This window comes from Piliocolobus tephrosceles, chromosome 5 (assembly GCF_002776525.5).
Source record: "Piliocolobus tephrosceles isolate RC106 chromosome 5, ASM277652v3, whole genome shotgun sequence".
Classification (NCBI taxonomy): Eukaryota; Metazoa; Chordata; class Mammalia; order Primates; family Cercopithecidae; genus Piliocolobus; species Piliocolobus tephrosceles.
Window position 1 is genome coordinate 102,298,293 of NC_045438.1, and position 25,442 is coordinate 102,323,734.

General features: G+C 36.2%; 1 protein-coding gene across 2 annotated transcripts in view; it reads right to left on the minus strand.

Annotated features, from left to right (window-relative positions):
• Positions 1-25,442, minus strand: part of COL19A1 (collagen type XIX alpha 1 chain) — a 341,119-nt gene that overhangs the window by 276,555 nt on the left and 39,122 nt on the right. For both annotated transcript variants that reach the window (XM_023230284.2, XM_023230285.1), the window contains exons 5-7: positions 4,821-4,944; positions 3,182-3,457; positions 13-93 (exon numbers count right to left, since the gene is read on the minus strand). In XM_023230284.2, the coding sequence (XP_023086052.1) occupies positions 13-93; positions 3,182-3,457; positions 4,821-4,944 (481 nt within the window). The remainder of the gene's footprint in view (positions 1-12; positions 94-3,181; positions 3,458-4,820; positions 4,945-25,442) is intronic.

Here is a 25,442-nt window from a genome sequence, read left to right on the forward strand (position 1 = left end):
AAATTAACTTACCTTAGTATCTGATATTTCACAACATGTTTCTTGAGCTATGAGGTTTGCACTGCAGTAGATTTTAAGTTGGTGAAGTTCAATCTATTAAAAAATTAATAATAAATATCTTTAGTTTTTTGAGAATCACATTCAGGCAGTTAAGAACTACAATAATTTAATCGGAAATAAAAAGGAAGCTAATATAAATAAATTACTGGTAGATATTTTAATGTTTTTATTAAATGTAGGATTCATTGTTTTATGGACTACTTGAGAGACATAGAGTTGGATATAGAGATGGATCTATAGATAAAGGAAATCACGTAATGAAAGCAATTGCAAACCTTGGCTAGCTGTTTCAAACAATAACATAGAAGAACTTATTTTTAAAAAGCTATTGTTTTACACTACAATAAAGAATGCCCACAAAATGAGGCCATTTCAAAATAAAAAAATTGGAGAAAAGGCAAAATCAAAGATATGAACACATGATGAGAAGGGCTTTATTTGTACTGCCAGACTCCTATTTGAGGCACTGAAATAGGTGTTCACTTACCAACAAGGAAAAAAATTTATCTATATTTCATGAATTCTGCCTGAAACCTATTGATTTTTATATTATATTGGTATAATCTGAGCAAGGCTAACAATCTTTTTACAAAAATAATTGATTCCATCTATTTGCTTAGCAGATTTCTCTTTTTTTGGCATTTGGACATGAAATTAAATGTAGTTCAAGGAAAGTATAATCATGCCTTTAAATACAAGATCAAATCACCACCTTAGAAAAAGTAAATAGTACTGATTATTGATAAAATACCAATATAATAAATTCTTAAATAGGTTGTTTGAATTCTTTAAGCACTGAAATGTTGTATTAAATAATGCATTACTTTGAGGTCAATAAGTACTTTATATAGAAAGACCCAACTCTACTCTTATAGTAATTAACCTATAATAATAGAAAGCAGGCATTTGTGACTAGTGGTGAATCTCTACTCCAACTTTAAAAGCAAAAAGGGGGGAAAAAAGCTATAACTTTTACTTTACACCTCAGATGAACAAAATCAATTCAGTTCATAGAATGCATTAAGAACTCCAGACATCTTACAGATTCATGAGCAGCCTAAGATTTGCAAACAATGCAAAATCATGAGACTAAATGAAATGTAATGATTTATGTTCTATAACTTTTTGCAAGGTTATTAAGGTTAACTTTTATTTATAAAATTTAAATACACTGTCTTACATAGTATAATGAAATACCGGCAGTAACATATGAATTATGTAGAATGAAGAATGAGAACTCCAATTAATTAGTATTATTCTTAACTAAAACTTATTTATTACCACTGTTATCAAAATAGTCAATAAATATTGAAATCCTATTATGTACCATCCATTGTACCAGGTCCTGCATATGAATTGTTTTACTTAACTAAAGATAGATGATCAATTTTCAAAGGATTACAACCTAATTGAGTTCCATGACATTGAAACCATAGTCAGAATAGTTTATGCTTTGTTTATTCGTTCATTACTTCAGAATGCTTCACTGATATAGTGCTTTAGAAGGAGAATGCTTAAGGTTAAATCTGTACTGATGCTTGTCAAAATGCTGAGTTGATTTGAAAAAAAAAATCTTCATATCAGTTTTGTCACTTTCTCACAAAAACACACAGGTGGGATATGTGAAATAAACTCAATCATGAGAATTTTTTTTCAATAACACACAGCCCAAATAAACACATTTTCACACCATAATAGATCTTATGAATCATAGAGCTTGTACAGAGATGATGAAAAATTAATCCACTCAAAGTTTCAGTAGAACCAGGAATCTTTTATAAAACTATGTATTTTGTTTGTTTAACTCAAACAGTGACTGTCTCCAAAAATAACTGCATCATTGTGACATGCCTTCAGATTTATCGTCAAATGAACCAAGAATCCACATTAAATTATGAAACCACTGTAATACCATGGTTTTCACCTATATCCTTTTTATAAGGATTCACCTGATATTCTTTAGCCTCAAATTGTGGGATCAATTCTTTTTTTTTTTTTTTTGAGATGGAGTCTTGCTCTGTCGCTCAGGCTGGAGTGCAGTGGTGCAATCTCGGCTCACTGCAACCTCCCCCTCCTGGATTCAAGCGATTATCCTGCCTCAGCCTCCCAAGTAGTTGGACTACAGGCTCCCACCACCACACTCTGCTAATTTTTTGTATTTTTAGTAGAGACGGGGTTTCACCGTGTTAGCCAGGTTGGTCTCAATTTCCTGACCTCGTCATCCACCCACCACAGCCTCCCAAAGTGCTGGGATTACTGGCTTGAGCCACCGCGCCCAGCCCAGGATCAATTCTATCCTTGGGTGAGAAGTTAATGAGACACACGACAAAGAACACTCCATCTTCTTAGGCTGAGGTCCAAGACTGGATCCCATTCTTGCAAAAACTCTAAGAAATAAACTATAAACTGTTTATACATAATGGACTAAGAAAACGTGCAGCCATCAAATTTAAATATATCTAACTTTTTAAGATTATAGACCTTGTTCTCTAGGAAAATCAATAATAAATCTATATCATGTTAGCTTCAAATATAATATTTAAAGGAACTTTCTATCCAAAAGGGTTTTATTAGGCAATTTTTCTCTTTCAAATGACCTACTAATATATTTAGTGAGTTTTTCCATACAATAGAACCCTGAAAAACCATTATAAGCTTATAAAAAATAGTCTGCAATACAAAGTAATTGCTATTTTAAGGATGAATGGTCTATTGTTCTTGAATGAAAATAGCAGGTAATCTGGAACGATTTAATTTAAACTTCGGCTTTTTCCAGTCCTTTCTATTTAAAACATATGAGCTAAGACCAATATTATATTTTGTATCATATTTTCAATTTTTACTTTTAATAATCTAATTTTTTAAGGCATGACCTAATTATTTTAAATTTCCAGGCTGGAGAAAATGGGTATAAAATGGAGTGAAAATAATATACATGAAAATATAGTTGGAAATAATATAGCTGTTCTTCACACATCTGATGGCAAATTAATTAAATTAATAAAATTGATGAGAAGGGTATCTATTACACAGTAATAAAAGGAGGATGTTTTTAATAAGTTTTTTTTTTTTTTTTACTTAGAAATGTTAGTTCTCTTTCACAACCGAGATCACAACTTACATCCACAGGCTTGCCATCTGCAACTCGCGTAGCAATAACTGTCCGTCCATGGAAATCCACAATGTCCTTTTCATCAGTCTGTCTCCTTGCAATTAAATTACAATCCATATAGAGTGAAATGACCTGGGATTGTATACTAATGCCAAGTTTGTGCCACTGACGATCAAACAAAGGACGGAGTTCTCGATTTCTAAAAATGTAGTTCAACACATCTCCCTCTGTGGCTTGAAACATAAATTCCACCACCTTCTTTCCACCATCAACTACTATAGAAATCTGCAAAAATGTAAAGTATCTTTAAATGTTTTAAAAATCAATGTTCAAAATTTTTAACGCACACAAAGAAAAGCTCAAGATGCATATTAGTATAACTGAGGCACTTAGTAAAATATTTCAGATGACACTTGTGTCCACCTGGTTTGTTAAAATAAAAGAACAGCAAATACCGCTACAAAATGGTTTACAAATGGGGCATTCTGGTGAATGTAATATGCTCCTTCCTAAGAGAACATCTAAGAGTGTGTGTGTGTGTGTGTTTATATGAACCATTTATAAGTTTATATATACATAATTGATGTATATTATAGATAAAATTTTATAAGTATATATAAATTTTTGCTCTGTATTAGTAACACAGGAGTTTAAGGTTACCAATTTAAGAAGACTAAGAATATGATCATTTCCCTAAGTAGAGAAACTAAGATCAATTCTTTCACTATTGACACTTTGCAAGGTACAGAGAAAACACATTTTATAGAGGACATACTCTTGGTTGATCTACTCATCATAAAATTTAGCTGTATTAACAGATTAAAAGATCAGGGAAGATTTAAAACATTTCAATGGATATGTATAGAAGTAAAAACTAACGTATGGTGCCAGTAAGTAATTCTGAGGTTCCTCTCCCCTCCCTGGAGTGCCAGCATTCCCTCTTTTCAGCCCAAATGCCATCTCTTCTACATGCTCTCCTAGATTCCTGCTCTCTCCATTCCCCAATTCTGGTGAGCTGTCCTGCTCCCATTGACCACACCCAACACCAAGCTTAACTCTACCACTGCACTTGTTCCACTGTATTATAATTATGCTATGTTGTTCTCCTAGATGTCATCTCCTTACTCCTTATGCTCCCTGATAATACAAATTCTGTTTTTCAGATCTCTTTTCTTGTCACTACCTAGCACATAGCATGTGTTCCATAAAATTTTTATTGATGGGATAAATATTTAAGTCTCAACTCTTTATTCACCAAGAGTTGTCCAATGAAAAAATGAACTGCTTTAAAAATAATATATAACATTAGCGATGACAGAAGGTGAAGAATGTGTTAGTTAGAAGGAATTAGTTAATGAAGCAGTTGTAAAGAGAAGGCAGTTTTACATCTTTAAACAAAATATGGACTTAGAAGTAAAATAAAAACAAAAACTAACACTCTGTTATCCACTATACTCTCATATTACGGATCTCAGCAAGACCATCATCCTAACTACGTGAATACTTGCATTTTCTTGTTGATGATCCCTCTAAAGGGAGAACATTTGGACACTAGATCTACTCGCAAATTCGTGCACACAGTTCAAAGAATTCACCTGGCTTAATCACACAAGGAAAACTAATAAGCACAACTCTAATGGTACTTTACCTGTGGAATATTCTGCTGGTTTAAAACCTGCCACAGAAACCACCGTTCCTTTTTGGCATTTCTTCTTACTCGAAACATGGCAGCTACTGAGTACTCCTCAGGAAGGCCTTTGGGAAATACCTTACTGTGGGAGGAAAACAAAGAACTTTTGTGAGGAAACTAAAGATTGCAAGAAAAGAAAATCTAGGTATAAAGTTCTATGTAACACAATATCTCAGTCATATTTTTCTCAGTAAATGTGTAACTCAAGCACTTTTCTCTTTCCTTTAAAAAAAATCTGGTACAGTATTGTTAAAGCTTGGAGTATATAAAAATGAGTGAAGAGATTACAGTATTAAGTTGTGACATTTCCTTATTCAAAAAGATATTCAACAGAAGAAAATCTCAGAATTCACTGCAGTCTGACAAACAGTAGAGATTTATCAAGGAAATAAAATGGTATGACTTGACTTTGTTAGTAGAGAGAGGTACAGAGAATTTTAAAGAACACTCGTAATAAGTAAATGAATATTTTCCAAGGAAGTTTTATCATATTAAATTCTTGAAAATTAGTTCCTAATACTGATTTCCTAGTCCCAACTGAAAACCATGCTAAATATAACATGGATATTTTAGCTTCATTTTTATTTTAGCTTCTATATAGCTGTTAGCTTTTTCTTGCTTTGTACTATTGTCATGCAAATAAATCACATCTTTATATTTTATATTCCCATCAATGAAGATTTCTAATATTGCTTTATATATGTATGTATTCATACAACTGTATTTTAAATCTGATAAGAAAATAAAAGAGACACAAACAAAGCACATTTATTCTGGCTTTTATATTTAATCTATGTAATTATTTCCAGTGCTTTTTATTTCATTGTTTGAATTTGAGTTACTGTCTAGTTTCTTTTCATTCAGCCTAAAGGAATTTCCTTCCTATTTCTTGTAGGGCAGATGTGCTAGTCTCAAATTCTGGGGTTTTTTAATCCTTAATTTCACTTTCAGTTTTGAAGGATAGTTTTGCTGGATATAGAATTCTTGATTTACAGTCTTTTTCCTTCAAAACGTTGACTATGTCATCCCACTGCCTTCTGGTCTCCATGGTTTCTGATGAGAAGTCAGCTTACTCATATTGAGAACTTCTTGTACATGGTCAACTACTCTCTTGCTGCTGTAAAAATTCTCTCTTTGACTTTTGGCAGTTTGGTTACCATATGACTTAAGTGTGGATCTCCTTGAGTTCGTCCTTCTTAGAGTCTGTTGAGCTTCCTGAATATATAAATTAATAATTTTTACCAAATTTGAGGAATTTGCATTTCTTATTTCTTCAAATAGTCTTTTTTTACTCTCTCAACTCCTAGAATTCCTATTATGCATGCTTGCTGGTATAACACAGTCTTGAGACTCTGTTCATTTTTCTTCATTTTTTTTCGCCCTGTTCTGAAGACTAATTGAACTATATTCAAGTTCCTGGATTCTTCTCCCACCTCAGATCAGTTCTTGAGCCACTCCTATAAATTTTTCATTTCTGTTTTATACTTTTCTACTCAGAAATTTGATTTGCTGCTTCTTAATAATTTCTATTTATTGATATTCTCTATTTGGTGAGACATCATTCTCATACTTTAGTTCATTACAGTTTCCTTTAGTTATTTAAATATATTTAAAATAGCAGACAGTTATTGTTAAGTAAGTTCAATGTCTAGGTTTCCTCAGAAACAGTTTCTATTGGCCCCTGTTTTATCCATGTATGGTTTTGCATACATTGTTTTTTGCATATCTTATAATTGTTAATTGAAAAGTAGACACTTAAAATAATATAATATGGCAACATTGGAAATGAGACTCTACCTGTCAATGGTTTGCTGTTGGTGCTGTTTGTTGTCATGCTTTTTATTTGCTTAGTCACTTTCCTGGACAAATTCTGTAAAGTGTGTCTTCTTCGTCATGTGTGAATCCTGCAGTCTCTGCTCATTTAGCTTAGTAGTCAACTAATGATTGAATAGTTAAACACCTTTGACTTAAAAGCATCCCAGCCTTTGCCAAAGGCCTGTGTGTGTGTGTGATGGAAAATACCCTAAATGTTCAGGCTGGCAGTTTATAAATCACCTTAGCCTTCGTGTTCTGCTTGTTCAAAGCTTTGAGTTTGGCCAGAGATAAGTTTAAGGCCTTTTCAGGCCTTTCCTGAGTTTTCACACAGCCCTGTAACATAGAAACATGTGTCTGGAGTCCTACAAATATGTTGGAGCTTTCTAGGGCCCTCTATGGGTGTCTTCTTCCCCCATTTTCTCTTTAAAAATTGTTTTGATCAGCTTCTTGTTTATTCCAATTATAACTGCTGCCTCAGGCAGTTGCAATATTAAACAATTGCCACTGATTATTTTCAATTAATGTCCAGAGGAAAAAGTGATTCTTACAAGCTCTGATCAGGTCAAATAAAGACCAACCAAGAATTGGGGTTTTTAGGGAACTACCAGGCAGGAAAAATAATGGCAATTCCCTGAAAATGGAGCTTTTAATGAACTTCACACTCTTTCTTCCCTTTCCAGCAGCTGCTAGGCAGCTAGTTTTCACTGTGATTCTGAAGCTAGTGGTTTTCAAGCCTACCCTGTGTTGGGGAGACAGGGATATGAATAGGACAAATTAAAATGCTATAAAGCCTGCTAGTCTTATTGAGATTCAATGTTTTTTTTTTTTTTAAATAATCACTCATTAGATTGTGAAAGCACCTTAAAAAGTTCAGAATATATTGATTTTGACAAATTTTGCCTATGTTCTTATTGCTTTTTTTGAGGAGTAGATTTTCTGAAATCCTTCAGAAATAACAAATTGTTATTTTTAGCCACTAAGTTTTGTAGTGGTTTCTTACAAAGCAAAAGATAATAAAAACATTTTTTCTCTTCATTTTCTACTTAGGATGATAGTCATGCAGTCACCAGTCCATCTGTTATTAAGACTGAAAGCTCTTTGAAAGCAAGGACAGGCCGGGCGCGGTGGCTCAAGCCTGTAATCCCAGCACTTTGGGAGGCCGAGACAGGCGGATCACTAGGTCAGGAGATCGAGACCATCCTGGCTAACACGGTGAAACCCCGTCTCTACTAAAAAAAAAAAAAAAAAAATACAAAAATCTAGCCGGGCGAGGTGGCGGGCGCCTGTAGTCCCAGCTACTCAGGAGGCTGAGGCAGGAGAATGGCGGGAACCCGGGAGGCGGAGCTTGCAGTGAGCTGAGATCCGCCCACTGCACTCCAGCTTGGGTGATAGAGCGAGACTCCGTCTCAACAAAAAAAAAAAAAAAAAAAAAAAGAAAGCAAGGACAGCATTTAACATATCTTTGTATCACTCACAAAGCCTAAATGCAGTCCCAACAGGGCACTCTATTTGTTGAATGAGTGAGCGATCCAGCAAATGAGAGACAGAGACATACTTAATTTTGATATGACACTTTGCTGTTTAATAAACAAATACTAAACTGAGGTCGGGTGTGGTGGCTCACACCAGTAATCCCAGCACTTTGGGAAGCTGAGGCGGGCAGATTACTTGAGGTCGGGAGTTAGAGACCTGCCTGGCAAACCATAGTGAAACGCCGTTTCTACTAAAAATACAAAAATTAGGCAGAGTGGCACGTGCCTGTAATCCCAGTTACTCAGTTAGCTGAGGCAGGAGAATTGCTTGAACCCAGGAGGTGAAGGTTGCAGTGAGCCGAGACTGCACCGCTGCACTCCAGCCTAGGTGACAGAGTAAGACTCCATCTCAAAAAAAAAAAAAAAAAAAAACCTAAATAGAATTATTGTTCAATAATTTATAATCTAGTTCAAAAGCTGAAAATATTTTTGCATCTCATGAGTAGTTTCTGCTGTGACAAAAAATAAGAGTATTATCAGTATTAATATATAACAATTTTATTTTAAATTATACATTGAAATAAATTTATTTATATTTAAGGAATAATTGATTTTTTAATCTAAGTTTATAATAAATGAAAATCCTTATAATTACTATATTTCCCTTTCAGAAATTGATATTGTGCTTTCAAGACCAAATATGATTTTGCTTGCCAAGATTATGCTATTTGAAGAAAAACTTCTGCATTTTAAAAATAAAACGTTAAAAAAAATCTACTCTTACAAACCATGTTTGTTGTTTATACCACACAAGCACAAACACTTAACATGACACAGAATAGTTTCTCTGGGTCTTGCCAAAATTTCTGTTATAAAAGAGGCCATATTGGGTTACCAGAGAGATACAATGACAGCTTGCTATGTCTAAGATATCCATGCTTGAATATTTCGAATTGAGTGTAATTTCCTATAAGAAATCCTATCCATTGCTTATTCAGTGATACTCCCATTAAGAAAAATATCGTTGATCCTTACTTGCTAAGTTCATTCATACATATATATATTGGACTAGAAATTCTCAATGGGATATTTCCTACCTTCCCTCCATTTTATACATATTGTATGTAGTTCAATGTCATAAATGAAAATTTTATCCACATAAATCAATACTAACCTACATTTGAAGAGCCCAGACTCAGTAAAATTTAAGTGTAATTTATACTTTATTTTAAATTGTCTCCTTTCTACACATTAATTAAGGTCATCTAAATATTCATGGGCCAATGAGGGCACAAGTACATCAGATTAACAAAATGTTCAATATAAAATCAATATTTTAAAAATATGGCTAACTAAACATCACATAGTCAAACTAAAGTTGGTCGAAGTGCTCTAAGCATGTCAAGGGAAAATTGCTGCTTGGGAGTCCACTTCACACTGGCCTCTGAGGGTGGGAGCCAGCTCTAGATGTAATCTGGAGTATCTCTGAAGCCTTATAATTCATATATCTTGGATTCCCTTGAACTGACAATTCACTTCAATGTTGTAGAAATCTAAAATATAGCTTGCATCTGCTCTCTGATATTCTCTATGTACAGCCGCTCTCTGTTTAAACATAAAAGGGAAGAAAACAATACGAAACGTTGGGGAAGTAACCAGGGGATCAGAAATAGGGCTCCTTAAAAATGACTAATTATAGTACAAGCAGTGTCCAGGTCTCAGAACCACTGCCAGTGAGGACCCCAAAAGACATTTATTTCATAAAAATCTTAACATTAAAATGTTTCTTTCTTGGTGTTAAGATTAAGGAAGATTTTTATTTTTTTCTTTACATTTTCTCTACTTTCTCAGTTTTTGCAAGGAGCACGAATTGTGCTGATGATCAGGTTTTAAAAAATTATAACTATTCCCATCTTGGGAAAAATAACCCTAGCCTCTAATGTGACCAATAAATTATTCCTATATTCTTCAAGGACAGAGATGAGGGAGAATTGACACCTACTGTACCCCCTCACACACCTAAAAAGGCCATATGCCTCAATATGTTGGTGGTGAGGCAAATTCTTTAAAAACTGATAATGGTACTAACAAATATTATTTTTTCTATTTTGGTAGGTAAAAATTAAGTTGTAAAAGTCTAGAACTCCCAACCTATAGCTTTTATAATAAGTAAATCACAGAAGCCTTAAGAGAAAAAGCAAAACAAAAAACAAAAAACCTTCAAATAAAAACATACCTATGACAATATTTCATCCACTTACTTAAAACAGAATATCTAATTACAAAGTTACTAGTAGTAATATACATGGAGTTGGATAAAAAATCACATTTTATTAACCCTGAAGCAATTCCAATGTATAGGACTTTAAGAATGAATTATATTTGTCCACATTCCATGTTAACTTCATTCTCTAGATTTGCTTTCCTACTTGATTAATGAAAAATTTTTTCTGGTCAAAATTCACTTAAAACCATTAGGAAATACAGATAGAATAAAACCTAAAAGATTTCTGTATTACAGAAAAGATCTTGGCATGAGATAGAGGAAGCATTTGATCACTCTATATTTGTATAATTGTTATTAAATAGACTGTACATTCAACATTCCTCCTAACTATGAAGTGCTTTCACTAACAAGCCAAAACACCTAACTGTCTACTTTTAGAGCTTTCTTCCTGTCTGGAAAATCCTTGTGTTTATAAAACACAAGCTCTGTTAATATTGAGATAGTCCCAAAAAGTCAGTCACACATTACTAACAAACTGTCTAATAATTAATTCTCACCTTGGACAGCACAGAGCAGAGATCTGTGGGGACTGCTATGAAGCAAAGAAGTTTTAAGAGGGAAGACACAGAGAGAGAAGAACAAATCCAGAGCACGAAGCTCTCCTGAGTTACACAGACAAAGATGAGATGCTGAGTCTTGGGCAGCAAATGTGTCACCTTAAGGCAGTGGGAGTTTGGGAGGAAAGTTCCAAAAACGAGGGGATGTGAGATGCAACCAAGATAAACCTTGTCTATTTCTCTCTCCTGTGCTCTGGAATCACACACCTAAGTCCCTAGTGGGCACTCCATGTGGAGAGGAAAGGCATGTAATTAAATAACTGAAATTGAACGTTTTGTATTGCTGCCTCCACACATCCCTCCACAGGGATTCCACATCTCAATAAAAGACATGGCTGTTCACTCAGGTGCTCCACCCAAATCCCTGCAAGTCATTCTTTATTCACGCCTTTCCTTTATTATCCCCCATCCTGTCTAACCCATCAGCAAGTCTTACTGGTTTTTGTGTTTTGTTTTATGGGTTTATTTTTTTGAGGCAGGGTCTCACTCTGTCACCCAGGCAGGAGTACAGAGGCATGGTCATGGTTCATTGCAGCCTCAACCTCCCAGGCTCAAGTGATCCTCCCACCTCAGCCTCCTGAGTAGCTGGGACTACAGGCACGTGCAGTCATGCCCGGCTAATGTTTTGTATTTTTTTGTAGAGATGGAATTTCGCCATGCTTCCTAGGCTGGTCTCAAACTCCTGGCCTCAAGTGATACGTCTGCATTGGCCTCCCCAAGTTCTGGGATTACAGGCATGAGCCACCGCCCCAAGCCCCTACTGTTTTTATCATCAAAACAGATCTTGACTCTGGCTACTTCTCTCCATCTCCACTATCACCACACTAGTCCAAGTGGCCACCATCTCTCCCCAGGACTCCTGTTATAGTGTCCTGATTGTCCTCCTTCTTTCCCTTTCCTTACAGTCTGGCCTGCACATAGCAGCTAGAATGAGCTTTTAAAATCGGACCAGGTCCTTCCCTTACTTATAACCTTCTGAAAGTGTTGCATGGTTCCTGGAATAAGATTCATTTCTCTGACCATGACTCATAAGGTATGATGTGATCTGACTCCTGCCTTCCTCTGACACATCATCTCCTATTCCAGTCTCTGTGTTGCACCCAGGCTCCAGGCACAATGACTTGAGTTTTGTTCCTTGAACACACTGGGCTCATTGAGACCTTGGGCCTTTGTACTTCCTGTTTCCTCTCCTGGGACAGTCTTTCCCAGAGGTCTTCATTTACATCAAGATTACTCAACCCGCCACCCACTGGCCACATGAAGCTCAGGATGGCTTTGAATGCAGCCCAAACACAAATTTGTAAACTTTTTAAAAACATTATGAGATTTTTTTGTGTGATTTGTTTTAAGCTCATCAGCTATCATTACTGTCAGTATATTTTATGTGTGGTCCAAGACAATTCTTCTTCGTCCAGTGTGGCTCAGGGAAGCCAAAAAATTGGACACCCTTGATTTAGATGACTTTTCCTTATTGTTCAGGTCTCAGCTCAAATATCACTTCCCTTGAACGGGCTAAGGTTGTCCTCACCCTAGTCACTATCTAACACATTACCTTGTTCTATTTTCTTCATAGGCTTGTGCCTACCTGATTTTTTAAGAATTATTGGTTTATGTATTTATTGCCCGTTTTGTGGAATGTGATTTCCACAAAAACAGGGTCCTGCAAGACTTGTGGCTGTAAATCAAGCATCTAGACTAGTACCTTGCATATAGGAAGCATTCATAAAAATTTGTTCCATTCATGAAAATCCACAATGATGCCTATAACCAGTCCTAGTAGGTGCTCAACACTTGTATTCAGCATAAAATCTATGTTACCTTGCATAAGGCCTTAACATGGAGGCCTTATGAGACTGCGCTATACTGCATTCATCAGGAAAACAACAGATGGAAAAGTCAAATCCTACGTGATTCTAAAGCAGGTTAATCAAAAACTTTGATAGAAAAAGAAGAAGTCCGTTAACAAACACATCAGTTTCTTAATTTCAAAAAGAAGTTTAAAATCTCTACAGGCTGAAGCAAAATATAATAGCTGCTCCAAGATTTCACCTAAAGTGTCTTCATAGAAGTCTTCCAGTCCTTGGAAATGTGTTAGTCATAAGAAACCACACATCATGGTTTCCTGTAGTTCTATACTCCTAAAGCTGAAAGGGACTTTGATAGAAATTTAGATCAATCATCTCACTTCATAAATGAGGAATTAAAGCTGCAGACATTAAATAACTACCTCACCTTTACTCTGCCAGAGGTCAGGTTGAAACTTGAACTCATGACTTTTAATTCCAAGGTTAGTTTCTTCCAGTGTATCAGGTTGCTTGTATCTTTTTGGTTAAGAATAAAATTTCCCTCATCATTACCAACCTGACTTAAAAGTAATATTTTGGCACTATGAGGGGAAAAATGTCTCTATTTTCCTAAGTATTAAGGAGAGATATAAGTAAATATATTAATTTCAATAAATGAATAAATAAAATGTTTACAATCACACTATAATATTAACAATAACAATTAATCATATTTTGCACTCCAAGCAAAGTATTTATTCTGACATTTGCACATCCTAGGTGACTAGTAGCCCTGAAAGGTACATTATTACAGTTCCTTCCTCTAATGATATTTTGAGCATAGATCAGGAAGTATCACAAAACACACAGTTATGACTTCAAAATAGAAATTACTGCCTTTTGGATTTTGGAAAAGATAACCATGCTAAAGAAGATGAAAACAAATCAGGAATATTTTCTCTCTATTCCTTAGATCATTTTCTAGAAAAATCAGAAGTTTTCACCAAGCATTTCTTTTCTTTTTAATATTAATTTTTATTTAAGTTTTGGGGTACATGTGCAGGATGCACAGGTTTGTTACATAGGTAAACGTGTGCCATGGTTTACCAAGCATTTCCTTAAAGATGAGTGTAATTTAAAGACAGGCATGGTGACTCACGCCTGTAATCCCAGCACTTTGGGAGGCCGAGGCGGGCGGATCACGAGATCAGGAGATCGATCGAGACCATCCTGGCTAACACGGTGAAATCCCGTCTTTACTAAAAATACAAAAAATTAGCCGGGCGTGGTGGCAGGCGCCTGTAGTGAGGCAGGAGAACCGCGTGAACCTGGGAGGCGGAGCTTGCAGTAAGCGGAGATGGGGCCACTGCAGTCCAGCCTGGGCCACAGAGTGATCCGTCAAGATGAGTGTAACTTTCAGGAAGTAGTAGTGAAAATTATGAGAACAGTATGTATACTAGTAACTAGGTAATGTGAAGAAAGGTAAAAAGTGTTCTGATAAATACTACCTCTGTATATATTTTCCTAATGAAAAATAATACACTGGGATTTTAATACTTTGGGAAGAAAAACAGTAGAATGGTAACCTAACTAAAAGATAAGTAATTTCTTAAAACGTGAAAATAATGATCATGTGACTATCTCAAATAATGATGGAAAGAAAGAGAAACTTTTACACCAATCCTACATTGTGGTTTTCCTGGTATACAGTAAACTTGCACTCTATTCATTCCCTGAGTTGTGAAATCAGGGCCTGGCATTGTTATCTACAAAGTTAACTTAATGAAGGTGAAGTATCTGGTCTCCCAGGGACAGAGGGTATCAACTGAACAAATAATGAACATTCCCAGCTGTCCAATTAATGAGAAGACAATAAAAACTGCCTTAAGAGGATAAACTTTGCTTTTCATACTCCCTTCCAGATGGTTAGCATTGTAAGCATGAGAAAGCCGAAAATTTTAAAAAGCAGAAAAGCAGAAAATTTTAAAATTAATTCACTGTTTTAAAGTACGCTCATATTTATTGACAGTTGTTTTATGGGGAGATAGAAGCAGACAGTAGGTTGCATTTATTCTCCATGACTAGGCCCTGGTGGCTTGTTGTTAAGAAAAATAAAGACAATAATGAAGCTCATAAATTTGTTTACTTCTTAGTATATTAAGTAATTAGCAATTTCATTGTATAGCAAGCTCAAATTTGATGTTTTTGTTCAGTGTTCCTAAAAGAAACACAGTTTGTAATATGGTTACATCTCTGTGTAGTAACAGCTCTGTTTCAAATATACAAAAAGGCAACGATAAAACCAAGCTACAAAACAAGAAAAGATCAGGAAGAAAAATTCATGATTACCAGTATCGTGTTGGTTCTTTTGCTTAAATAAATAATAAGGAATGCGAGACAATAACTAAAATATAAAAAAAGAACAAAGATGAAGAAACTTTTAAAATTTCAGTGCTCATAAACTGAAAAGCAAGATGACATTATTATTCTAGAGAAATTTCATATTTCGTAAATGATGTTCTAAAAATTGAGTGTGAGATACATTTACATAGCAAAGTGTTTAAAAAGTTTAATTACTGATTACAGTGGTTCCGGAGGTAATTCTTCAACCAGCTCAAAGCACAAGCCTTGAAGCAAAGTGCTATTTTGATAGAGCTAGAGTGAATTTTCCAGATCATATTTAACAAGACCAAGTTTTATTTATTTATTTAACAGGACCAAGCTTTATTTAATTTTGCTTATAAAATTAAATGGCTAAATGGAAAAAAATCTATTTTTAAATATCAAGAACTGGCTTCCAAATTAATTCTGCCATTCTGAATAAGTGCGAGGCAGGGTTTAGGAAGAACTTCCGTATTTACAAGTATCAGTGAGGCCTCTGACTTGCTGAATATCTTCCAGGAAGAGAAATATGATACAAGTTACATTTCCTGAGAGTGAAGTGAGAGATGCTTGGAGTTTATAGTAAGTCATTTCTTTCCCAGCTGACACCCACCATCACCTGTCAGTTACAAGCAATTTGGCTAGCAGGGCCTAGAGGGTTTGTCTGAAATGCCTTCCTCCCAGGCTGGGTGATGATGTTGGAGTTCCACAGCCACAGAGACTCTGAAATCTTAGCCCTTTTGTGTTTGCTGAGGGGATTCAGGCAGATAGGTTGTTAATGGGAAAACAAAGCTTGGATGACTCTCTAATAATCTCACGCTTGATCTGATTAGCACTAGTTCAATGTGGCACTGTAAACGACTTTCCATTGAAAACAAGTCCCCCTACTGGATGCCATCCAGATAACAGAAACCAAGGATAAATTAGACAGTCTGCTCTTTAGAAATGAGGATACTTTGAAGGTTAGTTTTTTCTGGTGTCCCTTAGCCAGAAAAGGTTTCTTTTAAACCCTGGATTAAACCCAAACCTGCTCCCAGAAGGTCCTCTATATTCTGAAGTATCCTTGGGTCCGAGAGCTCAACTGTTGCTTTAGGATCAGCCTAGGAGGTCCTAGACCTAATTGAAAGCTGTGATTTTCCCAATGGCATATGCACTCAGCTGGTTTTTCCTAGCATGTAATGCTATTGCTACTATACCTCCATTTTTTTTTTAATATGAATAAAGTTCAAACCCCTCATGCCAACAAGTAAGACCTTTCAGAACAGCCCACACTTTCAAGTCTTCTCTACCTCTAGACATTCTTGTCACCTGTGTTCATTAACCACATGGGATTTCTCACTATTCCTCAAATTGCTTTGACTTTTAAAACTACCATGATGCTCCCTCTAACTACCACAACACACAGTGGCCCCTTGGCTCACCTGGTAAATTCACACTTTGAACCTCAACTTTTCACTTCCTCTAAGAAGCTTTTCCTGGCTTCATCTGTTCTCTCAGAGTTTATCATACATATATCTAAAAATTGCTATCATATTCCACAACAGCTCATTTTTGGCCTCTCCTTTCAAACAGAAATAATTCAATGGCGGGGACGGTGTCTATTCATCATTAAATTCTCAGGGTTTAGCATATAGTATTTATTATCATTTGGGAATTGAATGAAATACTTTGTTAGAATTTCTTCTTTCACTGTCATCAAAGCTGAACATAGAAATAATAATGACAATATACCATAAAACATTTTTTCTTGATATAACCCTCTTAACCAAAAGAAACTTTATATTCTTATCATGGATAAATCAGAAGAGAGGCAAACATGAGGATAACAGAAAGAATTGCCTAGTATCCATATCTTTTATTTTTTAATCTTTTAGACAGGGTCTCACTCTGTCACTCGGGCTGGAGTGCAGTGGCATGATCAGGGCTCACTGCAGCCTCAACCTCCCCAGGCTCAAGCGATCTTCCCACCTGAGGCTCCTGAGTAGCTGTGACTGCAGGCCTACACCACCACACCTGGCTAATTTTTTTGTATTTTATAGAGACAGGGTTTTGCTATGTTGCACAAGCTGGTCTCCAACTCCTGGGCTCAAGCAATCTGACTGCCTCGGCCTCCCGAAGTGCTAGGATTACAGGTGTGAGCCACCGTGCCTGGCTTCTACTGGCTTTTGAGCCTCACAAATGATGGTGAGCCAGAAGTTGATAGGACTATATTTGTTAAACACTCTGTGAGGCTCTGTGCCCCAGATACACTGTCTCAGGGCCCAGAGGACAGTTAGAGAACGGGTCTTTAGATCCCCGCCACCAGCTTCCAAAGCACACGTGCACACCTCACTCAATCACAAGCCACAGGATAACTCTGGCACCTGTGAGCCAAGAATGAGCAGCCATGAGCAGAGGTTGGTTGGGTCTCACAGAGTAGCATTTGCACGGAGAGAACTCCCAGCAATGGCAATGGCAACATGCATTGATAAGAAAATTAGAAAACAAGAAGAAAAGCGTATCTGCTTTTGAACATGAACACGTGCGTATCACTTTTGGAGCTCCCAGAAATAACAAGAGTAGGTTTTAAGCAGTTACGTATGTAGAAAGTAGAAGTCATATCAATTTATGCATTGATGTTAATATAATATCATCTAAATCCATGTATTAATGAGGCCTGAGAACACTTAGATTACACAAGTCAGAATGAGATCAGAATTACATAAGAATTATAGAAAAAGTGGTATTGGACCACCAAAAAAAGAAGGAAACTTGACGGACATTAGTGAGAGCTGAGTATAGAATGTAGCATGTGTACTAAGCTTTCTAGGATACATAGGATTCCAATGGACAGAAAAGATGGGCATGGTATGACAGAGAGAGACAGAAATGGGTTCACAAAGGAAGTTTAGTGCAACACCTAGGTCAGCACTGGCATTGGAGATAGGACAGCTATCACTGGCAACTATGAGGGGAGAAATTTCCATAGTGTTCAAGAAGTCCTAGTCAGATTTTAATGGGCTAAGGGATGTGTGAAGAAGTAAAAGTGGACAGTAACGTTGTTCCTTTAAGAAGTTTGTGAGTAAAGGGGACTGCCCAGGGGAAAATGTTTCTATAATAGGGAAGGATTAAGTATATATTTGTAGAGTAAGAGGCCAGGATACTGTGGAGAGGAGCACTGAAGACCCAAGAGCAGGGGGATCATGGGTGGATCAAGGTCTTAGAGGAGGCTGGCTAGCAGAGGATTAAGAGCACAAGTGAAGGGGTTAACCTTTGAAAGAAGGAGGGTTGCCTCCAGGGAGAACAGCTGAAACTAAGAAATTGTGAAGTAGACAGAAGAAGTTGGGATTGTTCAAATAAGAAAAATAACTTGAACACAAAACATCTGGTCAACTCAGTCTCATATTCAACCAACCAGATGTTAATTCTGCATGGCATCACCACATGTGTTCATATTAACATTTTTCACTGAACTTATGATTGTTTCCAAATTACTTAGATATAGCCATGGTGAAAGGAATTAAGTGAATTATTTGAATATTTTATTACTTTAGTCTAAAATTATAAACATGTCACCTAATTTGGAAAAAAAATGTGTCGTATGAAATTGTAAGACTGACCTAAATAAAATAATGAACAAGATATAGGAAACTTACATGAATCACATAAAATAACATAAACTAGTTTTTCTGCTACCATGTTTATTTTCTAATTAGCATTTGTGGCTAAGTTGAAAGAATTGAAATGACAATAAAGTAATGATTTACCTGTTGGCACAATTATTCTTCCTTGGTTGACATGGATTTCAAAGTTTATTATTGAGATTATAATTATATCCTACAATCTGATTGTGTCTAAGAAGGAGGATTTGACTATTTAATGCTATTTTATGATACACAGAGTCCAATCAGCCTACAGAAAAATCTTTAGAGTTGTTATAAAGTTATGATGAAGCACTAGTATAACAAAGCATCATGCACTACTAAGGTCAATTCTCTAATTCATAAATTTAAGGCCATGCTTATTTGTAGGTTTACAACGACTATAAAAGCAACACATTTGCTACCACCTAAGGATAATAACTAATTAGTCCTCATAGCATTTTTATGAGCCAAATTAAGATTAAAGATAGGACTGAAGTACATGCTTACATGCCTTTCTTTTGTACACTCTGAAAACCTGCAGTGTACACTGCACAGATACATTCACACAACCCTACCAGGCAAAAAGCTCTGCTGTCCCTTATAAGATCGATTCACTGGATAAAGGAATGATTGGAAAAAGGAAAAATCTAATATATTATGCAACAATAGAGGCAGATTAATCAATGCCTATTAGACTGACCCAAATAATTATCAAAACAGAACACTGTAGTTTCATTACTTTATGAGAACATTTGCTTTATTATGACTCCTAAGTAGTACATTTAGCTGGTACCTCACTACTATCAAAGTAAATGGCATATAGACATAACAAGATAAGATAATTTACATGCAATTAGCCATAATAAAGTAGAAATTAATTCTGGATTTGGAGACAGAAGAACTGAGTTCTAGACACAACTGTTTATTATTTTTGAAATTTTAGGTGAATTACTTAATGTCATTGAACCTTATTTTTCATCTATAAAATGCTGATACAGTACTACATCACAGAAGTCATTGTGGTACCATTGATACAAGAAGGCAAAATTCCTTTGTAAATCATATAACATTCATAAATGTAAGGTGGTATTATAAGAATAATTATCATTGTTGGAAACTGGGTAGTCACATGTGCCTTGTCCTTAAGTCTTATTTGGTGAAAATATCTAGTACAAGAGTAAAAGTAAGGTGCCTTCTTTTTTGAGGTGCTGGTGAAAAGAAATTCTAAATATGCCTAAAATATTAAAGTAGCTGTACCAATAAATTTCAAATACCCCTTCAATTGAAACTTAAGATCATATCAATTCAACTAGCACTAAACACCACCGTGTGTCAGGTACCATGAGGGACACAAACATGAATCAGTTGGATGTAATCTCTACCCTGTAAGGCTTATATATCTGAACAATTACCTGCCTGGCCAAAGAATGGGAGTTCTGATGTGAGCAATGGAGTCTAAAGAAAAATAATACCTTTCTGATTATATGATACAATATGAGAGACCTATTACCTATTTTGAATGACCATAGACTTTCATTAGAACTTAAGCCATCTGGATGTTGTGAGGAAAATTGTATATCAGTTCTTCAAAATTTTTGCCAGGGGCTTACGTAATGTTTATGAGCATCAGAGAAAATCAAACTGCCTGCCACCTTGAATATGGATAAATTGGGTTGTCAATGTTTTCCTCAGATATAAATTATCTCATATAATTGTATTGATTGGATTTTTCCATGTCTTAACCTCCTAGGGCCTTCCCTCCCCTTGGATGTCTTTCCTCTCCCCAGAACTTGATTCATTTCTGACTCTCAGTAGTCACTTCAGTCTTCAAAGCCTAGTTTAAATCCCACAGTCTTCAAGATTTTTTTATCATCCCAAATATAAGGGATTTTGTCCTTATATTTGTCCCCCTGAACATTTAAAGCATTAACTCTATGCTTATAATTATAATTATAATTAAGTTTGTCTTCATTTCTTGCCCGTAAGAGGAGATATCACACACTCCCTAGAGGCAAGAACCATATCTTATAGTTCTTTCTGCAAACTCTTTACTAATGTTCTGTCCTGTGTTTCAACAAGACAAGTGAAAAACTACTCCTTTTTTCCTCAGAAATGAGAACCTACCCTCTTTTCCTTAGAAAGTTTATGTACATTTGAGACATAGAAAATGGCTAAGTTTGTAAATGAATTGCAGCTTCTCCCTTTCATTCCATTTTATGTGAGCCTTTTTTAGGTAATTTAATTGTTAAGAATACATTCTTTGAAGGCAATAATAGTGACATTATCGTTTCTTACTATAAGAAGTTTAGTTTCTTAAATATATAAATCAGTTTATGGTTTTTCCATTTTAACTCATGTGAAACACAAAAATATTTTAATTTTATAAGATTTTATCTACTAATGTTCACAAATAGACATTAAACTTAAAACATTTATGTACCTTTTAAACAAACTTATTTCTCTCTGGCTAACAAATGAATGTTCAAGTCCAAGAAAAAACTTCAAGTCATATGAATGTTGTAGAATTTATACACATATGATTAATTACTGATATGTTCTACTTTTCCCAATCTGAATTATATGAAATCTGAAAGAGGAAAATCACAACTTACTTAAATTTGATGATGATAACATCAAATGTTCCAAAATCAGTAAAAATACTGAACTAATAATATTTCATATTATATTACATCTTAATAGCTATTTCTATACTAAGAAATCTATTGCTGCCTATTAGCAATTCTGAATTTTCTAGAAAAAATAAAATAGGTACTTTTGACTATTAAGAAGTAAATATTTGTATATATTCTTTCCATTTAAAAAAAGTATGACTTTATGACTTACAACCTCAGATTCTTGGTATGCCAAACTGCAATGAAGGAAATACAGTGATGACATAATCATGTGTAACAGTCATACAATCTCATAAAACAGCTGGACAACTTTGTAACTAAGTCACCTATCCTTATATAGGAAAATTCCCATCTACACAATGAAGGAATTGCCCCAAATGAAAACCCAAGGGATGCATAAATAGGCATTCTCTAGAGCTTAATGGAATTGTAAAGTAATCCTTCTAAAACACTCAGCAAGTAGATGCTTCGATATCAGAGTTCTGAACAAGTTTTCAGCCTCTGAATTTGTTTTGAGAACTTGGAGAGGACTCAAAGAAGAGCAATATAAATGAACCATGTGTTACAAAATAGTCCCTTAAGAGGGAAGGAATGAAAACATTAAAAATTAGCCTTGTGTGTGATGCTTAAGGAAATTTAGCCTTTATAAGGGGTGAAATTTGAGTCATGCAGTCTACGCTTGAACAATAGAAGGCAATACATCTCAGTTGCCTTCTATGAAGGCAAAGCAAGAGGATGTATAGCTTTTCCTTGCACTGTGTATCTTTCTAGCATGTTCCAGGAAGGAAAGACTAGATCCGCATTCTTTTACCAATGTAAGCTCAGAACCTAGCAAAGTGCCTGGCCCATAGTGATGCTCAACAAATGCTTGCTGAGTAAAAGGATAAGCTCTAGACTAGACTGCATTCATTTCAGTGACTTACCAAATGCTACCTCTTATTCACCTTTTAGCAAAACAGAAACATTTTAGGAACTTCTATGAAAAATTATACAGTAAACTACAGCTTCTATTTGTAACTGCACAAGTTTTAAGTTAAACAAAACACAAAATCTTAACATGATAATGCCTAGTGCTACAGAAGACATTGGAAAATATGCAGAATACATGGAGAAAAAAATGATTGAACATAATTTGTAGTATATCTCAAGATCCCTAAAAATGAACAAGTAATTTTATTTCTAAAAATCAATTGTATGAAGATAATCCTAAATACAGAAAAAATCAACTTTCTCGTATGTTGTAGTGTTATTTATAATGATAAAAATCGGCTGGGTGCAGTGGCTCACATGTGTAATCCCAGCACTTTGGAAGGCCGAGGCGGGTGGATCACCTGAGGTCAGGAGTTTGAGACCAGCCTGGTTAACATGGTGAAACCCTGTCTCTACTAAAAATACAAAAATTAGCCAGGCGTGGTGGCGCGTGCCTGTAATCGTAGCTACTCAGGAGGCTGAGGCAGGAGAATCACTTGAAACCGGGAGGTGGAGGTTGCAGTGAGTCGAGATGGTGCCACTGCACTCTAGCCTGGGCAACAGAATGAGACTCCGTCTCAAATAATAATAATAACAATAACAATAATAATAATTTGAAAATAGTGTAAAGGTCCATGTAGAAGAGGTAGTCCCGTGGGATAAATTATTCAACAGTAGAAAACACAAGGTAAAAATCATGCTACAACGCATATAACTGTTTTGTCCATATTTAGGATTATTTTCAAGGGAACTGTTAAAGTCCAGAGTTCAAATATTTCTGAAAAACTTTACACATCTTCCAAATTTATAGTTTGGGTTTCCTACTTGCTGAAGATTATTATGTTTATAAATCCATAAACATAAATTAGAATAGCTCCTACCAGCTACCTCTTATTTTCATGTAAAGCTATGAAACTAAATTGTCTTTACTTTCATAAAGTAGACACCAATTGAATGAGATACAGAGACACAGATAAAGAAGAGTCCCCTTCACTAGAGATTTATTTATTTGTAACAAACACTAAGGGGATCATATATGTCATTTATGTCACTGTGTCTAGCTATATTATTCAAGCTCATAAATCGTATTTAATTTAATCTGTGCCATTTTTTCACACATAGCCTATTTCCCCCCATTCTTAGACACTGCTTCAATTGCAAAACCACCAGCTTACAGAAATCATCCTAATCCAGAGAGGCCACAGATATGGAACACATATGCTCAATGCTTCCTCCCTCTTTTTTTTTAATGGGTATAGCACTTTAATCTGCTAAACCCACTATGGCCCCAGTATCCTTCTCAACACAGCATTCCAGACAGGCAGTAGTTACCAAGAGCCTAAGAGGTAAGGCTCTTTACCATACTTGAATTAAACAATGAATCAGAAAACTCACTTCCTTGGTACATTTGAAATCAATTTCTTCATTGGCCAGTCAAGCTGAGTGTGTTGCTCCTTCAGAACCAACAGCAGGTAGAAATTCAACATTCATCTAAAATATTCAATACTAAGACATTTTCTTTGAATTTTCTATTGAAGCAACCAATGGAAGCTAGATAGAGACTACATTATGCCAAAAAAATAAGGTACTCCATAGTATGTGTGTTTGTTTGTTGTGTTATCTGTTTTTACTCAATACTTTACCAATTTCCCCTGATAACTGCCAAAACACAATTTTAAAATAATCAAAGTATAACCTTCTTTGCTATAGCTCTCAATATGCATAAAAATAATGAATCATCTCTTTTAAAGAACTAGGGATACCTGTAGATATAAGAAGCCAAGAAAATTTCCTCTAAAAAAATATAGCATGCCACCCAGAATCTTCTAAAGCCCCCAAATACTTACCATTTGCTATCCCATGAATACTGAAGAAATGGTCATGAATTTAAAGCCAACAAAACTCATAAAGCCCCTCAAACGTCCCCTGAGCCTGTGCCACCTCTAAGTGTACAATGATGTTGTAAGGAACACGGCTGTGCTTTGGTCAAGGATAGGCCGAGGTAAACATCCAGAGTGACTCAGTGAGTTTAGAGCATAGGCATATAACTCCACTTGTTATCACAGCCAAGTAGCCATAACATGGGAAGGCCATCCCTTGGCCCTACACCACTATTGTCTGTGAAAGGTATAATTGCCCTGCTGACACTGTACAAGTGCACTTGCACCCAGAGAAAGAGAGAGTCAAAGTTGTCCATCTTTGCAGATGAACAGCGGGGAGCCAGGACACAGCTCAGCTCACTCATGCCCAGGGAAAGAGTTAAGCTGCTGACCCTGAAGGTAGAGCTGTCCATGTAGCTGTGTGTGGGAGCCACTGGATGAAGCAGCCAAGACAAGGTGAACAGTATGGGAGACCTAGTGTGTGTAAGCTGCTGATGAGAGAGCTGCTGAATAAAACTACCTTTCACGGGCCTACAGCCCTCCAACTGTTCTTTTAGCTCTCTGCTCACCCACCCACTGCCTTTAGATCTCAGCATGAGCTGGAACCTGACCCCAGCATAACATTTGGCATAGTCATGGACCTGACAATTGGCATAGTTGGCAGGATACGGTGAGTAGGTCTTAGGCCCCTGAAGGCTCCCGGGTTGGCTATGTGGCTGCAGCATGGGCTGTGGTACCTGGTGTCAGTGGTGCTGCCTGGATGGACCCCAGTGGAAATGTGGGAGGCAGTTGATGGGTCTCCTGCGAGTGTGGAGAAAGCATCGAGGCAGCTGGAAGCACGCAGCACCGAGAAGGAACGCACCTTCACCAGCAGAGTTGGATAGGCATTTCTGACTGCACTGTGTAAAATACATGCTCAGTCCCAGAGGTAAGGGACCTCCCAGTGCAAGCTGTGTGCCTGGGGACCCAAATGCACAGCTTGAAGCAAAACCTGGGGGTGAGGGACATCCAGGTACAAGCAGGGCACTTGGAGGCCCAGATAAACAGCCTAGAACAGGAGTTAGCAACAGCTGTTAGTGTGACCTTGAGCCCATCCTCCAGGCTGGACAGTCTCATTTGGTCTGATCCTGAGGAGGAGGGGGCTCCACCACTGCGGGCTCACCCTATGATCTGTCAGA